This window comes from Podarcis filfolensis (assembly GCF_964270895.1).
Source record: "Podarcis filfolensis genome assembly, chromosome: 1".
Classification (NCBI taxonomy): domain Eukaryota; kingdom Metazoa; phylum Chordata; class Lepidosauria; order Squamata; family Lacertidae; genus Podarcis; species Podarcis filfolensis.
In genome coordinates this window covers 96,108,110-96,127,343 of record NC_139604.1, presented here as the reverse complement: position 1 = coordinate 96,127,343, position 19,234 = coordinate 96,108,110, and the positions used below count along the sequence as shown (strand labels likewise).

The 19,234-nt window shown below is 39.7% G+C and overlaps 1 protein-coding gene and 1 long non-coding RNA gene across 2 annotated transcripts in view; both read right to left on the bottom strand.

Moving 5' to 3' along the window:
* LOC310767021 overlaps positions 1-19,234 on the bottom strand; it is a 962,895-nt gene that overhangs the window by 36,580 nt on the left and 907,081 nt on the right. The gene's annotated exons all lie outside the window — the stretch shown is intronic.
* FMN1 (formin 1) overlaps positions 1-19,234 on the bottom strand; it is a 110,613-nt gene that overhangs the window by 26,368 nt on the left and 65,011 nt on the right. The window contains exons 12-13 of the mRNA XM_083610835.1: positions 18,271-18,391; positions 5,254-5,346 (exon numbers count right to left, since the gene is read on the bottom strand). Of these exons, the coding sequence (XP_083466961.1) occupies positions 5,254-5,346; positions 18,271-18,391 (214 nt within the window). The remainder of the gene's footprint in view (positions 1-5,253; positions 5,347-18,270; positions 18,392-19,234) is intronic.

The window sequence follows — 19,234 nt, the reverse complement described above, 5'->3', positions numbered from 1 at the left end:
TTATATCCAGTCACCTGATCCCTGTTCACGAACCAGCCTTCCTAAACTGGACTAACAAATGCACTCATAGACATATGATGGTGACGTAGCAGACTAAATGGTGCTTGGGCTGAAAGAAGGCAGATCGCTACATATTCAAAAATCATGTATAGGAGTCATTGAGGGCTATTAGGACACAGGGCAATTGTTAGACCAGTGTGAAATAGTCATTCCGTCCCACTAAACAATACTCTTAGGCAGTACTTCGGAATTTTAAACATGGAAAACCTGAAAATGAGTTTGTATAAGACTTGTATAAGACTTACTGCATTTAAAATGAATAACCACATCAATGAATAAGGGTTATAAAGAAATTAATCCATTATGGCTTGTGTCTATGGACATGAATAATTCTGATGTGGTCTGAGATAACTTCCGTTATCAAAAGAATAGTTACTTCCTGGTTGATAAGGACAGCAACTGCCAAACCAGGTGGTTTAAATGAGTTAACTTGTACTAATTTGATCCCTTTATGTACAACACAACTGTGAAGAAGTAACTGTAATGGTGTTAGGACAGCTTCCTTTTCATTAGATTGCAAAATTTCAATTAACAGTAGCATTTGCTACTTCACAAGGCGAGGTCCATTTCATATCCGGATTTGTGTACACTGAGTCTCTTTCTACAACTGCACACAACAATTACATGGGCAAATAAACATTCCTGTTGAAAAGAGAATCTCAGTATTATCTCCTTGTAAGATTCAGTTTTGCTGTTGAGAGCAGACAGTCATATCCTATCCCTGGCACTACTAACATTTTTCCAGTCGCCTGCAGCTGTTGCAATTCATGGCCATGGAAAGAAAGGGGAAACATGCCTGAGCATGAGGCAATGAAAATCAGGATCACAATAAATGTTTAGCAACAAATGGAATTTGAAAAACATGGAAATTATGGTTATTCAAACACTGTTTCACTAAAAACATATGCCATAGACGGAAAAATTGATGAACTGTGAAGCATATTTCTGATTATTTTAAATTACTATTCCATTATGTTTTTACCACTAATTAAAAATATCCACTAATTAAAAATAGTAATGTGGCATATCATGCTTTGGCTATCAACCATCCAGGAGTTTCTTCCCAGATCAGTCCTTTATGAGTAAGAGCAGCTGGCCTCACATATGCTAACATGTTCAGTAACAAAGAATAGAAAGCCATTTTGCTTTCCCTAACATGGAGGTTATGTGTGAATGTTATGTATGCAACAGCAGACCAAATGTACAAAGAATAGGTAAGTAGCAGGGAATGCTTAAAGAAATGCATCGTTAGACTATTATGGGATACTCCATTTAGGGCTGGGGCAGGGGAGAGTTAAGAATTCTTTTCCTTACTCAGGTTGTCAAAAGTAATAGTTGATTTTTCCAGTAATTATCATTTCTCAACTTTTATAGAGATGATTTTTTTAAAACGTACTTTTGCTCTTAAAAAAAAAATACCTGCACACCAGCAGATCCAACAAAATAGCAAGATTTTCTGCCTCATGCACAGCCTGTGCAAATGAAACACTTCCAATCCCTTAACAATAGCTAAAGTACTGGGAATAGGTGGTCTGCACAAGCTTTTACTAGGTAAGATATTTAGCCTTATTACTACAGAGAAGGTATCCTGCTCGCAGGAAGACAGACATTTGAACAACAATCAGTAAAGCTGTAAACTCCTGCACTAGTGGAAGGGAACACACAGCCTTTAAGGGAGGCATGACCAACACGGTGCTCTGCAGATCCTGCTGGACCACAATTCCCATAATCCCTAACCGCTGGTCTGGTTGACTGGGGCAAATGGGAGCTGGAGTCCCACAGCGTCTGGAAGGTACATTTGCTACTTTTGCTTCAGGAACTGGAGGTGCAGAGCTGAAAACTTTGAATACTTGTTTTAAGTCTAGCAACAATCAACACTATGCTATTCTCAGCAAACCACTGAGCTGAGCTGAAATTCTGAGAAACAATTTTAAGATGATGAATGTAGTGTGGTCCATCAATGAACACATTTCTAGGCATAGGCTAGTAATACGCAGAAGCAAGATTCTATTGCATAAGTGAATAATTTGAGGGAGGTTCATCATTTTCCAACTTTATCATTGTCAAAATCAAGAGAACCATGATTCTCTCACGCTTCCTGGGGCGACAAACACGACAACATCCATGCAATTAACAATTGCATGAATGGTTGTAAAGAGCGGGTGCAAGGGCCTCAATCCAGATCAGGACTAGAGAGTGGGGGCACACTCTATTTATTCCTACCCCATTCCTAGGGCCCCCAAACCTGCTATTTCCTCTAAAGTGGTGTAACATCTACTTTGCCCCTAGGCTCCTGAATAATTTCAGCATGACAGTCCCTTTTAAGCAAACCTCGCATATCATAGAATACATTGTGGGGAGAAAAGTTTATCTGTAGAAAAAGGCTGGGAAATTATTAACAACTGGAGGTAGGTTTTTCCCATGTGCTTTTTTTGATTATTTAGGGTTGCTTAATTTGAACAGAAGGCTGGCTCAGAGTTTAGTAGAAGGCAATATATATCAAAGTGTGCGAGACTGCTGGTGTTAATGTGCACATATACACAGCGCTTTCTCAAGCTCACTTACTGCTGGAGCCATAAATATAAACTGCTAATTAAATGAGATGAAAAGACCACCAGAACAGACATACCTGTGACTGAAACAGTCCTACTGTGGAGGCCTTCCCTTGCAGGAACCCTGCTAAGTTTATGGGGGAAGCTTAATATATGTATTACATTTTCTAGAAACGTATCATTAGTGAGGGGCAGGAACCTATGATGAGATGTTTATAGTCTAGGATTGTAACCCACTGCACATTTACACGGGAGTAGATCTTACTCAATACAGAGTGCAATATACTTTGTTTTGAATTTGGGAAGATTATAAAGCTAAAGTTTCAGGTCTCTTTCACAGCCATGCTTGTGGAAGAAAAATGAAATTGTAAGACTAGCCACTCACATAATCAAACTGTGCCACCATGCATGTGATTTCTCAGGCATTTGGCAGTAAATTGCTGAAGACTTTTTTTGGAGATACTGCCCGCTTGGGAATATCAATTTCCTTGAATAGGCACCGCAAGTTACAATTAGCTCTGCTTTCCCTTACAAGAGTCTCGTAGAACTGCTGTGACAATAGGAGATCTGTGTTCCTAATTGTAGTTTCTGATACTCAAAAGTGCAGTCCAGAGAGAAGGAGCATGCATTAATGCTATTGACTTAAATACAAACAAAATTTACTTTTTATGAAAGAAGGGGCATCAAATGATAAATGAGGTACAAGGTGACTAAAGTGTAAGGTAATACACACTGGGGCAGAAGAATCACAGGGAAACTGATGGGGGGTCTTAACTGGCAGTGACTAACAAGGAAAGAGATCCTGGGGTAACCGATTTAAAATCCTTGATGTGCAGCAGCAGTGCCAAAATGCAAAATTCATACTAGGGTTACTAGGAAACATATTAACGCTAAAGCTGCCAGTTTTGTTAACCTCTTAAACAAATCTATGGTGCCTATGGTGCCTTTGGGATACTGTGTACAGTGCTGGTTGCCATGTCTTTAAAAAAGAAGAAGTTATCACAGACCTGAAAAGGGAGCAAAACGTTGTGGAGAAAGTTGACAGAGAGGACTTGTCTGCTCAACAATAGAAATTGATAGGAAGTAGATTTAGGCTAGCTATGGGAAAATACTCCGCAAAATAAATGTATGGAATTTGCTGCCACATTATGTGGCACAAAACAGCACTGGCTAGGGACACTAGCAGAGTTCTTCTGAGGAAGCTTTTGAAATGAACTTAATCAGCTCACAGAGGCCCACCTGAAATGAGAGGTGAGTTTTTCTAGCTCCCAGATTCTTCTCCTGCTTGGATTTAACTGTGAGCTGGAGAACAACTGCTGGCTTACTGAGCTGATAACTTTGTCAGAATAGATACCATTTTAGCCGCCGCAGCCCATGGAAGCTTCTCAAAATGGGCTGCAAGCAATGCAACAGAGTTAGGTTGCCGTATTATATTTCAGGCACTGAATTTAAGAGGTGTAGGGGCAAAATATTAATGATGCTGGGAGGAAAGCCACTCCCTGTGAAGGACCCAGGAGGAGCGGCCTTCTTCCTACCCTTGGGTCTGTCCCCAGTCGGACTGGCACCAGGGAACATATCCCACAAGTCTGAAATAGTGGTCTGTTTTTGAGCACTATTCAAAGTCCTGTGCTTACCTTTACAGTCCTTTACAACTTAGTCTCTGAGGGATCATTTTCTCCCACATGTTTCTGCCCATGTGTTAAGATCTGTATTGAAGACATTTCTTCATGTGCCCCCATCACCTGCAGTAAGCTGAGTGGCAACCAATAGGACTTTTAAGCTGTGGCACTTTTTCTCTTCCACTGAGATTCACCTGCCACCTTCTCATGTATTTTAGCATCAGGTAAAAACCATTTTATTTTCCATGGCTTCTTAAACACTGGCTAATTTTGATTTTAATCTGCTCCATGAAGCGTGTTTTGTTATCATCTTGTCAGCTTTGTTTCATTGTTTCTTGTTTTAATATTTTTTATGGGTTGTAAGCCATTCTGAAGCAATGGTTAAAATCAAAACCAGTCATTGAATCAATCTTACACAAAATATGAGAGATTTAAATGTTAGTAGAGATTGGCACAGAAGTATCTTGCTGGGTAGTCTGCTTCATCAATTTGGCTCCATGACTGACAAAGCCCTAACACATGCCCACACAGTTTCAGCTTTCAGAGTGAGCACAACATTAGGCAGAATGAGGAGGCTACCCCAGGCAGCAGATCACAGAGCACAATGAGTGGCAGCAAGGTGTAGGAAGACTGTGAGTTGTATGTGGCCTAACCTGTTGCTCCTAAGCTTTTGGTTTTATATGCTGAGCTCTTATTTTACTGTTCCACACTATGAGACCACACTATGGCTGAGACTAATGAGAATTGTAGTTTAAATCATCTGGGGGGTACCATGTTGGCAAAGCCTTTTCTGAGTTATGTAGTGTTTTTGTCCTTTGCAGGTAAAGTAAAATTATGGAAGCTAAGAGACCATCTGGAAAATTGCTACAGTACCATCTGAAAAGGTCTCCCTTCCCTATCTGTATGAAGAGATGGGCACCAGCATTCGGTGCAGTCTGAACCATTATTAAGAAGAGAACCCTCATATGGCTCTATAAAGTAAGAGAACACATATAAACAAACTTTTTTTGGAAAGCACATACCTTCCAGGAAAAAAGCTTCCATTTTATCCTTAAAGGGCTGGAGATGTTCTTCTGGTGAGTCTCTGAAAACCACTTTCATCTGTTTTTCACAAACTGCAACGACAAGTTCAGTGTTACCTTTTAATGAAACTTTTTAACCAACTAAAATAACATTCAAGTATTCTCAAACATTCAAAAAAACCAATGACTATTTCATACCGTGCCTTTTATTGTAGAAACAAACAAGAGCATGAATGCAAGAACTGTCTCCTATCAGAACATTAGAAGTATTATTTGAATTCTTTAAGAAAAAATTGTTTTAAAGATAGCGATTCTGCTGATCCACATTGGCTGCATTCTTAGTCATTAAAATATCTGATTTAAAAAAATGCCATTCTCAACAGGGAATATCTTAGATTATGGTTAGCTTCAAAATCACAGTTTGCTCCCATGTCATGAAACAGGATTCGTTGTGTATTAACCACCCCCAAATTAGCCCTCATCACCTATATTAAAGTACAGCACCAAAAGACACTAAAAAACTCAACAATGTGCCTTATTTTAGAGGTGTCTACATGATTCAACGAATAGTTTAGTAAAACAACCCAGATGGCTCAAGCTTTATACTAAGAAGGCATTTTGAAACATTTGGGAGTTATGATTATATTGCTTCTGTGATTACTGAGATCCTGGCTGCAATCCTACACTCACTCACTTAGCCCCAATGAACTCAGTGGTGCTTACTTCTGAGTAAACATCTAAGGAGCAGAGTGCTTATTTTTTCAGATGATTTACAAACAGAGAAGCAAGCAAGGTCCCTTCCTTATGTAATTTACAGTCTCACATCTTGGTCCCATAGTTGTAGTTTTGGAAATGAGGCCAGTTGACTTACACTGATATTATTTCTATATGTTCTATATGTTCCTATGGTTAAACACTAGTCTAATACACACATCTGAAGAGAAAACACCAGATTAATTGATTTGCACTTTGTAATAATTGCATTATCTTAACTTCAGTGAAATTATATGTGAAGAGTGGCAATTAAGGGAGATATGGTGTGGATGATTTAAAGAAAAACAATTATTTAAGAAGGAAAATGTTATAGCCAATAGCGATATAAATGATTTATAAATGAGGTGATGATGCATCAATGCTTATTTCCGTGTAATGAGAATACCTCCATACAACATTGTAAATTCTCTTGCAGCAGTATATGCTTAAAAAACATCGAAGACATGCATAGAAGTTACTAGTTTATTGTGAGTCAGTGATAATCCGCTTAATATTTATTTTACTTAGTTCTAATAAATGGAAAGAGTACCTAGATAAATGGCAGATAGGCACTTATCACTGGTTATATAGGTAGTAATGTGAGAAAAGAACTGAAGGGGAGTGATAAATGCCTGGATAAGAGCTTTAAATATGTGTAACTTAATATATTTTTCAGAGTTATGTGATTTTCAGTTAACAACTCCCCATACTCATTACTACCTATAATTACCTAAGGGAATGGCACAGTTACAATCTGTGCAGCTACTTTTGAAAATGGAGGGGATTAGGTGGAGTTTTGTAAACCAGGAGATCTAATAACACTCACTCATGGGATGTTCAAGTCATATTTTCTTGACAGCTTTTTTTTTTTAATGCTATTCCATGTACTCTGCATAGTGGCTGTAAGTTATTATATAATGGGGAAAGCAGTGCAATTATTTAGTAAGAATTTGAGGCGGACTTGCTTTTATTGCTTTGAGTCGCATCAACCCAAAAAGGATTTCTTCTACTCTAGCAAATTTCAGCTTCATATAGAGTGTCAGGTACATGCACTGAAGGGAAAGATATGCAAATATTAAGTGATATCCTGTGTTTTCTCAAATTGGCAACAAGCAATGGGCCAGAGGACCCTTACTCTTTGTGCCAAACCTATTCCCTGTGCCACCACGGCAGCTTGGCACGTAGGGAAAGCTATTGGCCTTATCTCAGATGCACTGCAGTTGCCACAGCAGAAGACAGGACATATGTTTCCTCTTTTCTGTTGAAGCATAAGTGGACATCCTATCTATGAAGTATGTATGAAGTGACAGAGGCATGCATGAAGATAGGGTGGCCTGCTTATGCATTGCTGGGGCGGGGTGGGGCAAAGAACTACATCAGTGGGAAAGGTTCAGAAAACAAAAGAGGGACACAATTGCACAATATCTGCATATACTAACTTTTATTTTTATATCAGAGATATAAATACATCAGCATAGTTATTTAATTTAAATAGAATTATAGTACATAGGACCCTTGAGAAGACTGTGAATTGTGTATCTGCTCAAGCTGCTGATTTAGGTGATAACTGTTGATGGGCAATGTCAAGATTCCTACTATGCTTTATGGTTCTTTATCATCAGACCAGATTTGGACCAAACAGCCCTTCAAATAGATGACAACAAGATGTCCCCTGTAAAGCAGGACACAAGGCCACCTATTTATGGGAGTTAGGCAGAGAAGTAGTTTTGGGAGAAGAAAAAGGATCACAAGGATCTTAACAAACATAAAGTGTCAAACAAATCCATGACATATCACTGTGTTTTTACAAGCTGGTGCAGAAGAACTCCAATGAGAGCATGCAATACATGTGGACCACCAGGAACATTTAGTGAAAACCTCCCAACCAACGAAGACTAAAATAGCTCTTTTTGGAAAAACACAACACTTCCCCTACAAAATAACCCCCCTTCAGTATTATGTAAAATTGATCTTTCTGCCACTTAGTGTTGCAGAAAAGACATTCCAAGTGTAAATTTGGTATCCTTAAAAATGGAATATAATTCATTTAAAAATAAACAATTAAAGAAGAATATAAACAGTAGGGCCTGTGCTTGTCCCAAAACACTTCACAGTGCTATTTTCTTAACTGTTGACTTGGCAGCCACCAATGCTTACAACAGAGCATGATAAAATGGGAGAAAAAAAGAATGCAGCTTCCTGAATATATCTGAAGAGAGAAAAGTTTCTCACCTTTCAGTCTGACCCCAGAACTTAAAAAGTGAAAAACTAATGCTGCAACCTACAAATCAAAGTGTCCAAGTAAACTAAAGACAACTAAGGTAAAGGTAAAGGACCCCTGGACGGTTAAGTCCAGTCAAGGGCGACTCTGGGGTTGTGGCGCTCATCTCGCTTTCAGGCCAAGAGAGCCAGTGTTTGTCCACAGACAGCTTTCCTGGTCATGTGGCCAGCATGACTAAACCACTTCTGGCACAACAGGACACCGTGACGGAAACCTGAGCGCACAGAAAAGCTGTTTACCTTCCCACTGCAGCGGTACCTATTTATCTAATTGCACTTGTATGCTTTCAAACTGCTAGGTTGGCAGAAGCTTGGACAGAGCAACAGGAGCTCACCCTGTCCTGCGGATAAACCGCCGACCTTCCGATCAGCAAATTAAATGTTCATATATCAAATTTGACTATGAAATTCATTGATGTGGGTTTTAAAGCTTACATGATGTTTGCAAAGAACCTGATTCCATTCATATTTACAGTGGTACCTCGGGTTACAAAAACTTCGGGTTACAAACGGTTCAGGTTACAGACTCCGTTAACCTGGAAGTAGTACTTTAGGCTAAGAACTTTACCTCAGGATGAGAACAGAAATCGTGTGTTGGTGGCGTGGCGGCAGTGGGAGGCCCCATTAGCTAAAGTGGAACCTCAGGTTAAGAACGGTTTCAGATTGAGAACGGACCTCCGGAATGAATTAAGTTCGTAACCAGAGGTACCACTGTACTCAGAAATAATTGCCAACGACTTCAAAAGTCTCTAATGATACTTTTCTATATTTTTGTGTGCGATTCACTACAGAATGCACTGCATATTTTTATTCGCTAGTTGAAAATATTAATGGAAACGAACATATGTATATCAATATGGAATATTTAAAGAACTGACAGTCTTAATTTCATGGAGACTTGCTAAGTAGCAACATGGCATAAGATCAGGCAAGGAAATCCTTTGTCCTTGAGCAAGTTCTTTTCTTTACAGCCTGGGAGCAGCAAAATCCATCAGTGATGGAGAAAATGTCCAAAGCATGCAGCCCAGTTCAAGATGGAAAGGTAGGCAGTATCTCCCCAGACAAGTAACTTGCCCCTTCCCTTCACTGCTAGATTCCTACTGTTATTTCAAGGAAGATAATTTTATTTGTTACTTGAATGGAAATCAAAACTAGATCTCATACTGGAAATTAAAATAAAGCTGCAACACTAAACATGCTTACTTGAAAGGTAACCTTATAAAATAAATAAAGTTTGTTTTAGAATATATTGGTTCAGGGTAGAAGCATATCATGGACTGGCTGGATGGAGAGGAGTGGTGGTGGGAGGACTAGCTGGGAAACTCCCAAGGGAAGAAGGCTCAGAGCTGGGGATTGTTGGTTGGATGATGATGAACCGTCCGAGGGAGAAGAGGAACTGGGAGGTGGTGTCAGAAACTGAAGAGGTAACAGGGTTTTATAAGCAGGAAGAGGCTGTGGCAGAGAGCAGTGCAGAATCAGAGGCAGAAGTGGAGGCTGGAGAGGAGTAGGCCCCAAAGGCCGAGATTGGCAGGCCACTCAAGAAGCCAGGGGATCTCCTTCTCCTGCTGTGACCAGGTCCCTCCCTGTAGGTCTTCTAGGACCAGACAAGATATGAAGAGGGCAGAGACAGATGCGTCAATGGGGTCTCAGACTGCTTGGGAAGGACCTGGGGGAGAGGAGGCTTAGACAATTGTGTGAAGGCAGGGACCTTCGGTCTTCACAACTATCTCACTGTAAGGAGCTGCTGTGTTCACTAGGCCTGGCCCTCCTGAGCTGTTCGCTTCTTTGAATAAAGACTTAACTTCACTGACGCTGTATGAGTTATTACTGACCTCCTAGCACCTGCCCCTGACAAAGCATTAATGTGAAATGTATCGTATTTTTTTAATTTCAGAAATGTAAGTCTTGGTGCAAAGCTCTCTTCCTCATATCAAAATGCTTTAAAACGAGGAAGTCGGGCAGAGATGTCTTACCTCCCTTGCTGCGGGTGTTGGTCAAATCACAGCAGCTAAAGAAGGGGACTGGAATAACGCTGTCATTCACGAAGGGAAAGAAGCATGCATGTTCAATGTAAAGGTGCATACTTATATTTATCCTAGTCAGTTTTATTGAGAAGTGGGGTGACTGTTTTGTTAAACTGAAGATAAGGAAGGTTCTAAAGGAGACTGGATTCTTTTAAAAAAATCCTGAATACAGGCATGAAATGACTTCCTCAATGGACTCTTAGAGAGGTCTGAAAGGAACTGTTTCTGCTAATGACTCTTCATGCTCCTTTCCAGTCTTCTCCCTTGATAATGAAATGTACTGTAGTAAACAGTCGTTCCTCATCCTGTGCCACACTGGAATGATGGCTAAGGAATTATGGCTAAGGGCAGATCTGAGGATTAAGAATCCAACTTGAAAATGCAACACTTTTTCTCTGGAGAGGTTCAAATGACTTTAGCTGGACGATGCTGTTGCAAAGAGTAGCAGCCAAGAGGCCTGGAGAGTTAAAGAAAGAGACAGCGGTGTAAATGGGACACCGAAATCGAATCTTGTTTCATGAGGTTGGTTGCTACACTAGTGTGAATCTCTGGTTCATGAAGGATATCCTTCCTGAATACTGGCCTGTGTATATAATAAAGAAAATACGACTAGCTGTCAAATAGGGGTGCTTCAAAGTTCACTCAACAAACCATGGCCCAAAGAACCTTGAGGTGGGCATGAAAACTGCTAGTGAATCAAACTGAATTCCCTTTGTAGTAGACTGCAATATTCAAATAGTGCATTACAAGAATAGAGCCCTTTAGCAGGCCTTAGCATATGGGGCGAACTCTCTCCCCTTCCTTCTCTAATGTGCACCCTTTCTTCTCTGTCCTGTGCTCCAGCACAGTTTGCCCATTAAGAAGTTTGCCTGAAGACCTTGTACCAATAGCTGCAGCTGCCTCAGCACAGAACACAGGATTAGTTACAGTAGGAAGAGGTGTTCCCTTGGACTGACACAATCTGGAGCTAGGGTTCCATCAAATTCTTTTGGCAGAGCTACATGGAACCTGAAAGGCCTTTAGACAGGACCGACTGATTCTCAAACATGTGGCATTACCAAATGTTTAGCAGTCAGAACAGCAGCTTTGCAGTTCAACATATAAGAGTGATGGGGTTTCTTAAGAGAGAGCCCGTTCCAATTTAGTATCAAATACAACTAGTTAGCATCATGTGCAAGCAGCTTTATGTAATCATTTGCCACAGCACATTTTAAAATAGATTTTCTGGATGCCTGCCGTGTGTCGGCTGCATCAACCTTAAAACGAGTATTAAAATTATCTATACTGCAAAATGTGTATGGAATGTAATGAGAGGCATTCCTTAAAATTCCTCAACTTGCGTACTGTTAGATGTATATTGTGGTTCCCACGGCAAAGCTTAGAAATCATTAGCAAAATGTTCAAACATAGCTTGAGCTGCTGATTAGCAGTTTGCCACTCTCTACGGATTTAATGGGGTATTTGGCTCAACCTAGGGGGAAAAATCCCCAAACAAACTAAAATATTTACAAAGCTGAGTGTCTCTCGCTTAATGCCTGTTGGGCAAATTGTCTTTTAAAACTCCACAGACACTTGTAAATCTGTCCAAAGAATCATTACATATAAACAAACCTTCACGTAAGGGGTACTGCAGTGTCAATCAGGAGGGAGTTGGTATTTCTAAGTGTCATTTTAAAAGTAAATGTAAAACTAGAAATAGTTCAGTGTTGATAAGAGTGAATTGCTGAACAAATACTAGGACCTACCAGTAGCGCTTATGGGGATCATCCTGACAGTGAACCCAAGTATTTAACAGCATGGACCCCTGTAAACCTGTCACTGATACTATCCTTCATGAATTACACACCAGTGAAAGTTTCTAACAGCCACTACTGTTTGTGTATCTCCTAATGTCTGCTCTGAGCCTGACAGTTAATACCATCACAGGATTGTTAAAGACATGCTTATTTCATAGTCCATTTGAAACCATGTGCCTCCTGGACAGAAGCTTTATAATTCGGACGTTAAACTCAGGGCATAAATTATTTTTCTAAGGAAATAATACTGCAAAGATTGGTATTATTTGTTATTAGCTGCTAGGTTTGTATTATTTTATATGACTTTAACACACATAGCTTGTAATTTTTTTGCTGTTTATAACAATTATTTTTGTAAAAGTGACTTTATAAAAAAATACAATTATTTTAAACTGAAAGTAACACATACACACCGAGAGTTATGAAAAAACAGAATTGAGCTCAGAAGCTGTCTACATATCTTTTGCTTCTACTTCATCCACAATTAATTCCTAAGTACCAAATATGCCTATAGCAACCAGTTTTTAATGTGATTACTGCCATTACAATCGTACCTCAGAAGTCGAATGGAATCCGTTCTGGAAGTCCGTTCGACTTCCAAAATGTTTGGAAATCAAGGCACGGCTTCCAATTGGCTGCAGGAAGTTCCTGAAGCCAATCAGAATCCTCAGAACCTGCACTGGATGTTTGGGTTCCAATAACATTCGCAAACCGGAACACTCACTTCCAGAGTTGTGGCATTCGGGAGCCAAAACGTTTGACTTGCAAGATGTTCGGGATTCAAGGTATGAATGTAGAAGTCTGTTCTCACAACAGGGCTTTTGCACCGTCTCTCTACCAAAGATTCCTGTTGCCCCCCCCCCCATGCCTCAAATGCCTCTCCTGGGGGTTCGGAAACCTTCAGGAAAGTTCTGGAATATGGTGTGAGAGGTGGAGGAGAGAATTGCAAAAAAAGAAAAGAAAAGAAAAGAAGGCAAAGGTACCTTGTGCAAAGTAGAGCAACATAGATTTAGATTTAAAAAACAAAAACAAATCATGCTTGGGCTTTTACAGCCTTGGTTTGATGAGGCATCTGAATGCAGCCAGTCTCATAGAATCCTTCCACACAGAAATGTCCAATAAAGCTAATGCAGATTTACAGAAGACAAAACTGCACCTGAATTGATCATCACCGCCTATAAAAACTGCACCCCTGTGTCTATGTGAACTGGTCAAATACTTGGTGCTTTGAAAACCATTTTGTAGGACAAAATGACCTAGGACTGGCGCTTTAGGCTTGCATGCTAAATAAATGAATCTCAGCCTGTTTGGGGGTCAGAACTGGTGCAGCATCAGCAGAATACTGGTGCAAAATGTAGCAGATATGAACATGAACTTTGACGTAGTATGGGCTAAAGTTTTAACATCATTTGAAAAGAGAGATGAAAATTGATCTTTCAAAGTCTACGGTTTAGGCATGATTAAAAGACTATTAGCTTATATATGAAATACTCTGTTTTTCCAATACTGGTTAAACCATACATATCTGGCACTTTTAAAATTAACTTAGGCACACAAACTGGTTAAATTGTGGGTTTCTCGAAAGTTGTTGGAAAGAAGATAGCAGATAAACCTTTGGTTTGATGCAGCAGAACTTATGTTCAAGTTAAAGTTTTTTTGGCTTAAAGAGCTTGGCAAAGCAAAGCAGTATTTGACATCTCGAGTTTTACAAACCACCTTAAACTATTATATTAAGAAGCATCCCAAAAATAAATCAAGCTAAAAGCAAACAAAACAAAAACTGCTAGCAAAGTTAAATATTTTTCACACCATAGCAACACATCTAAGACTCTGGACACTGTATTTGCTTTAAAGCTATTGTTTAGATTTTGGAAATGTTGCAGCCAAACATTTGAAAAGGGAGAAATGGAGAATGTAACAATTATAAACTGAAATACCAGTAAAGAGCTCTTCACTTGAGTCATTCATAGTTTAATATTACGTTGACTGTTAACTAGAAAAAATCCTTTCCGATATACTGGCTTTGGAACTGTGTGTATTACTGGATATAAAGTTTTCATCATCCTCTTGGGCCAATTCCATTTCTCCTAATTGCTCTCCCCATCCCCAATGTATTTTATGTCTTACACTGAGAAATAACATTCTTGTTCCAAAGCTGGCTTCTCCAACCTGGTGCCCTCCAGGTGTTTTTGGACTACAACTACCACCACCCCAATCATTGATCATGTTGGCTGGGGCTGATAGGAGTCCTAGGAATATAGGAAGCTGCGTAAATCAGACCAATGGTCCATGTAGCTCAGATCTGCCTATTCCAGGGATAGCTTATGTGGTGTCCTCCAGGTGTCATGAAGCCAGTGTGGTTAAGAGTGGTAGACTCGTAATCTGGTGAACCGGGTTTGCTTCCCCACTCCTCCACATACAGCTGCTGGGTGACCTTGGGCTAGTCACACTTCTCTGAAGTCTCTCAGCCCCACTCAACTCACAGAGTGTTTGTTGTGGGGGAGGAAGGGAAAGGAGAATGTTAGCCACTTTGAGACTCCTTCGGGTAGTGATAAAGCGGGATATCAAATCCAAACACTTCTTTCTTTTTCAGTGGTGGCTCCTGTTTATGGACTGCTCTCCCCAGGCAGGCATGCTTGGTGGTATCACTATTTGCTTTTAGGAGCCAGGCAAAAACATTCTTATGTACCCCAAGTCTTTGGCCCCTAATTTTCAGCATGCCTTTTACTGGGGTGGGGTTGATTTATATATATATATTACATGTATGGTTTTGGTTGTTTCATCTACAATACTATCCTTTATCCCTTAAAATATGTTTGACTATGTATTAGCTGGTATTATATCTTTAAAATCTCAAGTGAGAAAACCCAAGTAAAGGATAAAAATACCAGTGGTCCCGTTTGTGTTTGAACTCTTGGTTCCATAGGGTCTTGGAATTTAAAACTAGAGACTTAGAGCAGAGTCATTTAACTCTGGTGTGAACAGATGATGTGGATTCTTAGCTTCTACATTTTACTTTATTTAGAAGGAATCTCTTAACAGCATTTTGAGATTTGAGTAAGATCTCACTATAGCTGAGATCTTACTGCAAAATTGCTTGTCTTCCATCATAATTTGTTTGCTTTTCTGATGTGAAAAAGGAAACCTTTCCCCCCTTTTCTTTCTTTGTTTACTCACAGAAACTACTTTTGTTATTTTTTAAAAAATTAAATATTATTTGTATGTCCACACCAATTGCTAAGGACAGATTCCCACATTTCAGAATGCCCCCCAAATGAATTCAAGAACTGTAATATTTAATAAGCTAATATTGCCCAAGCCAATCGTATGCAGATCTGTGAGCTCATAAACATTAATAAAATCACAACTACCAATTTCACAGTTCCACCATACATCTATTTTTGGATCTATATACCTATAATACAGAGAACTTAATCTTGTCCAAATAACATATATATGAATGACTTTGTTTGTCTGGACTTATGCCTCTTCCAACACATTTTCTTTGCAAATCACATCTGTTTCAGCTTTAAGCTTTCACTCGCATTTTGCCAGCAGCCACAGGTTTTTAATGGCTACCATAAACTACAGATGCTCATCAGATCTTTTGTATATGTACTAAAAAACAAAATGCTCTTCAGTCAAAATATTCCATGCAGAATTTTCTACAATGTTATATGGGGAAAACTTTTTTATTATTATTTACTGTGAATTCCCATTTTTGGAGGTCAGCAGAGCACAGTCTTCACCTCCGAGACACCTCCTCTGGGCAGACTCAATCTCTTCACCAGTGGAAGCACAGAACACAAGTCCCTCAACCTGGCATTACTTAGCAAAGCACTATCAGCTAAACACCAAATGAAGCACTGCAACAGTTCAAACAATAACACAATAGAACTTAATGAGAAGAGTGATCCCAGTGAGGTTTTGTCTAAGTTGTTTAGGTCTGACAGATAAACATGGTGCCCCAAACAAAGTTTCTTCCTTTCTGGCACTTGACAGCTATACCACCTTCTCTTTCATTTAAACAAGGAACACCTCTAGCAGGACAACTAAATGCAGGGCTGGCACAGCCACCAGGCAGGGCGAAGCTGCCTCCCCATAGGCAAAGCCACTGCAGACACCCTAGTGGAGAAGCAGTGGCAGCATCCGCAACCATTTGCAGTGAGAGCTCAATGAAACTGCATGGCATCTTGTGGAGCGCGTGAGATCTTGCCAGAAATCGACACAATGCCAACACCGCTTCTCCACCAGCGCCACTTTTCCGCTGGCAGTAGAGCTGGCAGGGCAGGGAGTCATGTTTCACCTCAAGCAGTGAAACAGGATGTGCCGCCCCTGCCAAAATGTGTAGAACCCATGAAATGGGAATACGCCAGAATCTGAATCTGTAAGAATGATGTCTCTCTCTCTCTCTCTAGAGAAGTTGCTAGATGAAGATGACTGTCCCTCTTCTTACAGCAAAAGCTTCCCATTGAGCAGCTCTTGTGCCTGGACTTGTGATCTTCTTTGTGGTTGGGGGAATGCCTTCCTTTAGTGAAAATGGCCTGCTCTCCCCTGTCCCCCCCCCCACAGAGCTCTCTTGACTTAATGCATTCAACCAAATGCACTTCACTCAATTGTTTTGAGTTACAAAGCTGTGGAAAAAATTTTCAGGTTGATAAGGCACATGGAACTTTATGTCCCATGCAAAGCAAAGTAGCATGTATCCTAGAGAAGTGCCTGCATAATTTCTATCCAATATTTAGTGAAATCATCAGCTGCTGTAGAAGCAAAGAGTCTAACTCCTCAGTTTAAACAGGCTGGAAAAGATGAAAAGTGAAATCAGCATTCTGCTTTTCTTTCTGCCTTCGTTTTGTAACTGTCGCTGACATCATAAGCATGTCAAAGTCTTGAAGCACGGCCAGCAAGAATGAAATCTAGAGCACCAGGACTACACATTTGGAAAAATAGAAGACCAAACACAGATCACGTTTCAGCGCAAACCAGCACAAGGGAGGGCAGGCCAAGGGTTTTACAGAGCTAAGAGATGAGAGGAGATAGAGCATTCATGTATGCCAAGGATGAATAAATAACAATTGATACTTCCTTACCACAGCTGACCTTTGAAACTTTCTTTAAGGGGACTATAGGCTAATTCAGCCATGTCTAACTGGAATAATAAATTATTTTGTGAAGACTTTTATTGTCTAACCTTAACAGAATCCTTTCATTCAATATACATAGAAAGCTCTATTTTAAGGACAGTAAGACAGACCAATATTATTATATAGATTATTCACTATTCTTCAAACAGTAAATTTACGCCTCAGTTTATGGGCCCAAATAATTTAATTTTGCTAGTCTGTTAGTTAAAATATCAGTGTAACTTTAGTTTGAGTCATTGTGGCCAAAGCACTAGATGTGAACTTCTTTGTTTCCTTTCCTGGAATAACTGGAGAATAAAATGCCCATATACAAGTAAGGACAATTTGTGTGCAACTGGACCTTCCTCCTCTTGAGTAGCTCCTTCTGTCAAACAGTCAAACCACTCTTCCTTTTAAAAGGGGCCTTTTCTTGGTTCTTTAGGAGTAGAATTTCTCTTTAATCGGCAAGCACCATCTCTAGTTGCATGCAATTATTTTGACTGTGCCCAAACTGCTTATTTTATTCTCCATTACTGTGAACAATGAACAGTCCTTCACATGATTATTGCACATTACTGAACTATAGAGACAAGTATACAGGTTATTGGGCTCATCCATTTGCAAGGTTAAATTCAGAGCCCCCCAGAGAAATTAGAATAAATTTGCTTGGAATTCACACATTTCCTGCAGATTTCCTTTGGGAATGAAGAACTGAATGTGATATTAAGAAAAGTATTTGTCACTGGCTTTGAAATAAGAAGTCTACTCCTGGGACAGACCATTGAACAGCATAACCTTTAAGTTTGGTTTCAGGAATAAGCGCTAATAACAGGCTGCAATCCCAACCTCACTTGCCTGGGTGTACTGAATTCAATACAACTTACTTCTGAGTAGACATGGCTAAGCTTGAATTGTTAAGCAGTAAGGCTGCAATCCTATGCAAATTTATGGAAGCTTAATAGATTTTAGGGGGACTTACTTCCAATATAACATACAGAAGATTGGCTGCAGATTTTTAAATGGTACCTGGTCCTTATTTACCTTCTAGATCTCTCTTCAGTTTTCTCAAGTCTTTTATTAGGTCTTCAAACTTAACTTGCGATGCTTGGAAGAAATCCTGCGGTTCTGGTAGAGGAAACACACTCCTTTCTGTTCCCGCATCCTAAACAAGACAAAGAAAAAAAACCTGGTAGCTATAATAGTGTTAAGATTTTCTGACAAAACAAGCCATTGTTCCCTAAATGTGAACCTATCAATGTGATCAAATAAATAGAACCAATAGATTGTAAGTGCAGCATTTATTCAAGTGGCAGAATGTAAATTATTGTACCAGTCTTTCCCCCTCTTATGTAGTTTAAAGATTCAAGCGGAAAAATAAACTGTTGCTCATATATGCAGCTTATGCACTAAAATTTGTTCTAAGATAATACAGCAAAAAAGAGAGGAAAGGCTATGCAATGTGCTAATGGAATTTTAATATCTGGAGCTGGAATTCTGCACATGGCTTTGTCAAACACAATGGAGAACAGGACGCCAAGCAGTTTTCAAGTTGAAACTGCTGGGAGGTGGGCACCAAGTTGAAATCTTAATAAAATAAAATGGAAATCAGGAGGAGGGGAGAGAGGAGCTAATTTATAGAGTACCTAACAGAGTACCCTTGTGATACAAGGATAGCTGCCAAGAAAACCCATGTCAGAAGTGTAGATTTTGACTCAATAACTTTGGCCCCCCAAAAAAGACAACTGTGTTGTGTCCGGATTTTCACTTTTTGAAAAATGACAACCCTAAATTATGATTAATGGTGTACGCTCCCCTTATTCTGAATCCCATTTGTATACTTGCATTAACCTATTTTAATCCCCTCCCCCATGATCCAAGATACAGGCATACACAGTGGGAATTGCCTATTGAACTGGGGTTCCTGTGGGCTTCTATGTTTTCTTTCTCAAAGGGGAAGTTATTTGCGAACAGAACATCACAAAACCCTTGGAACATGGCTATTCAT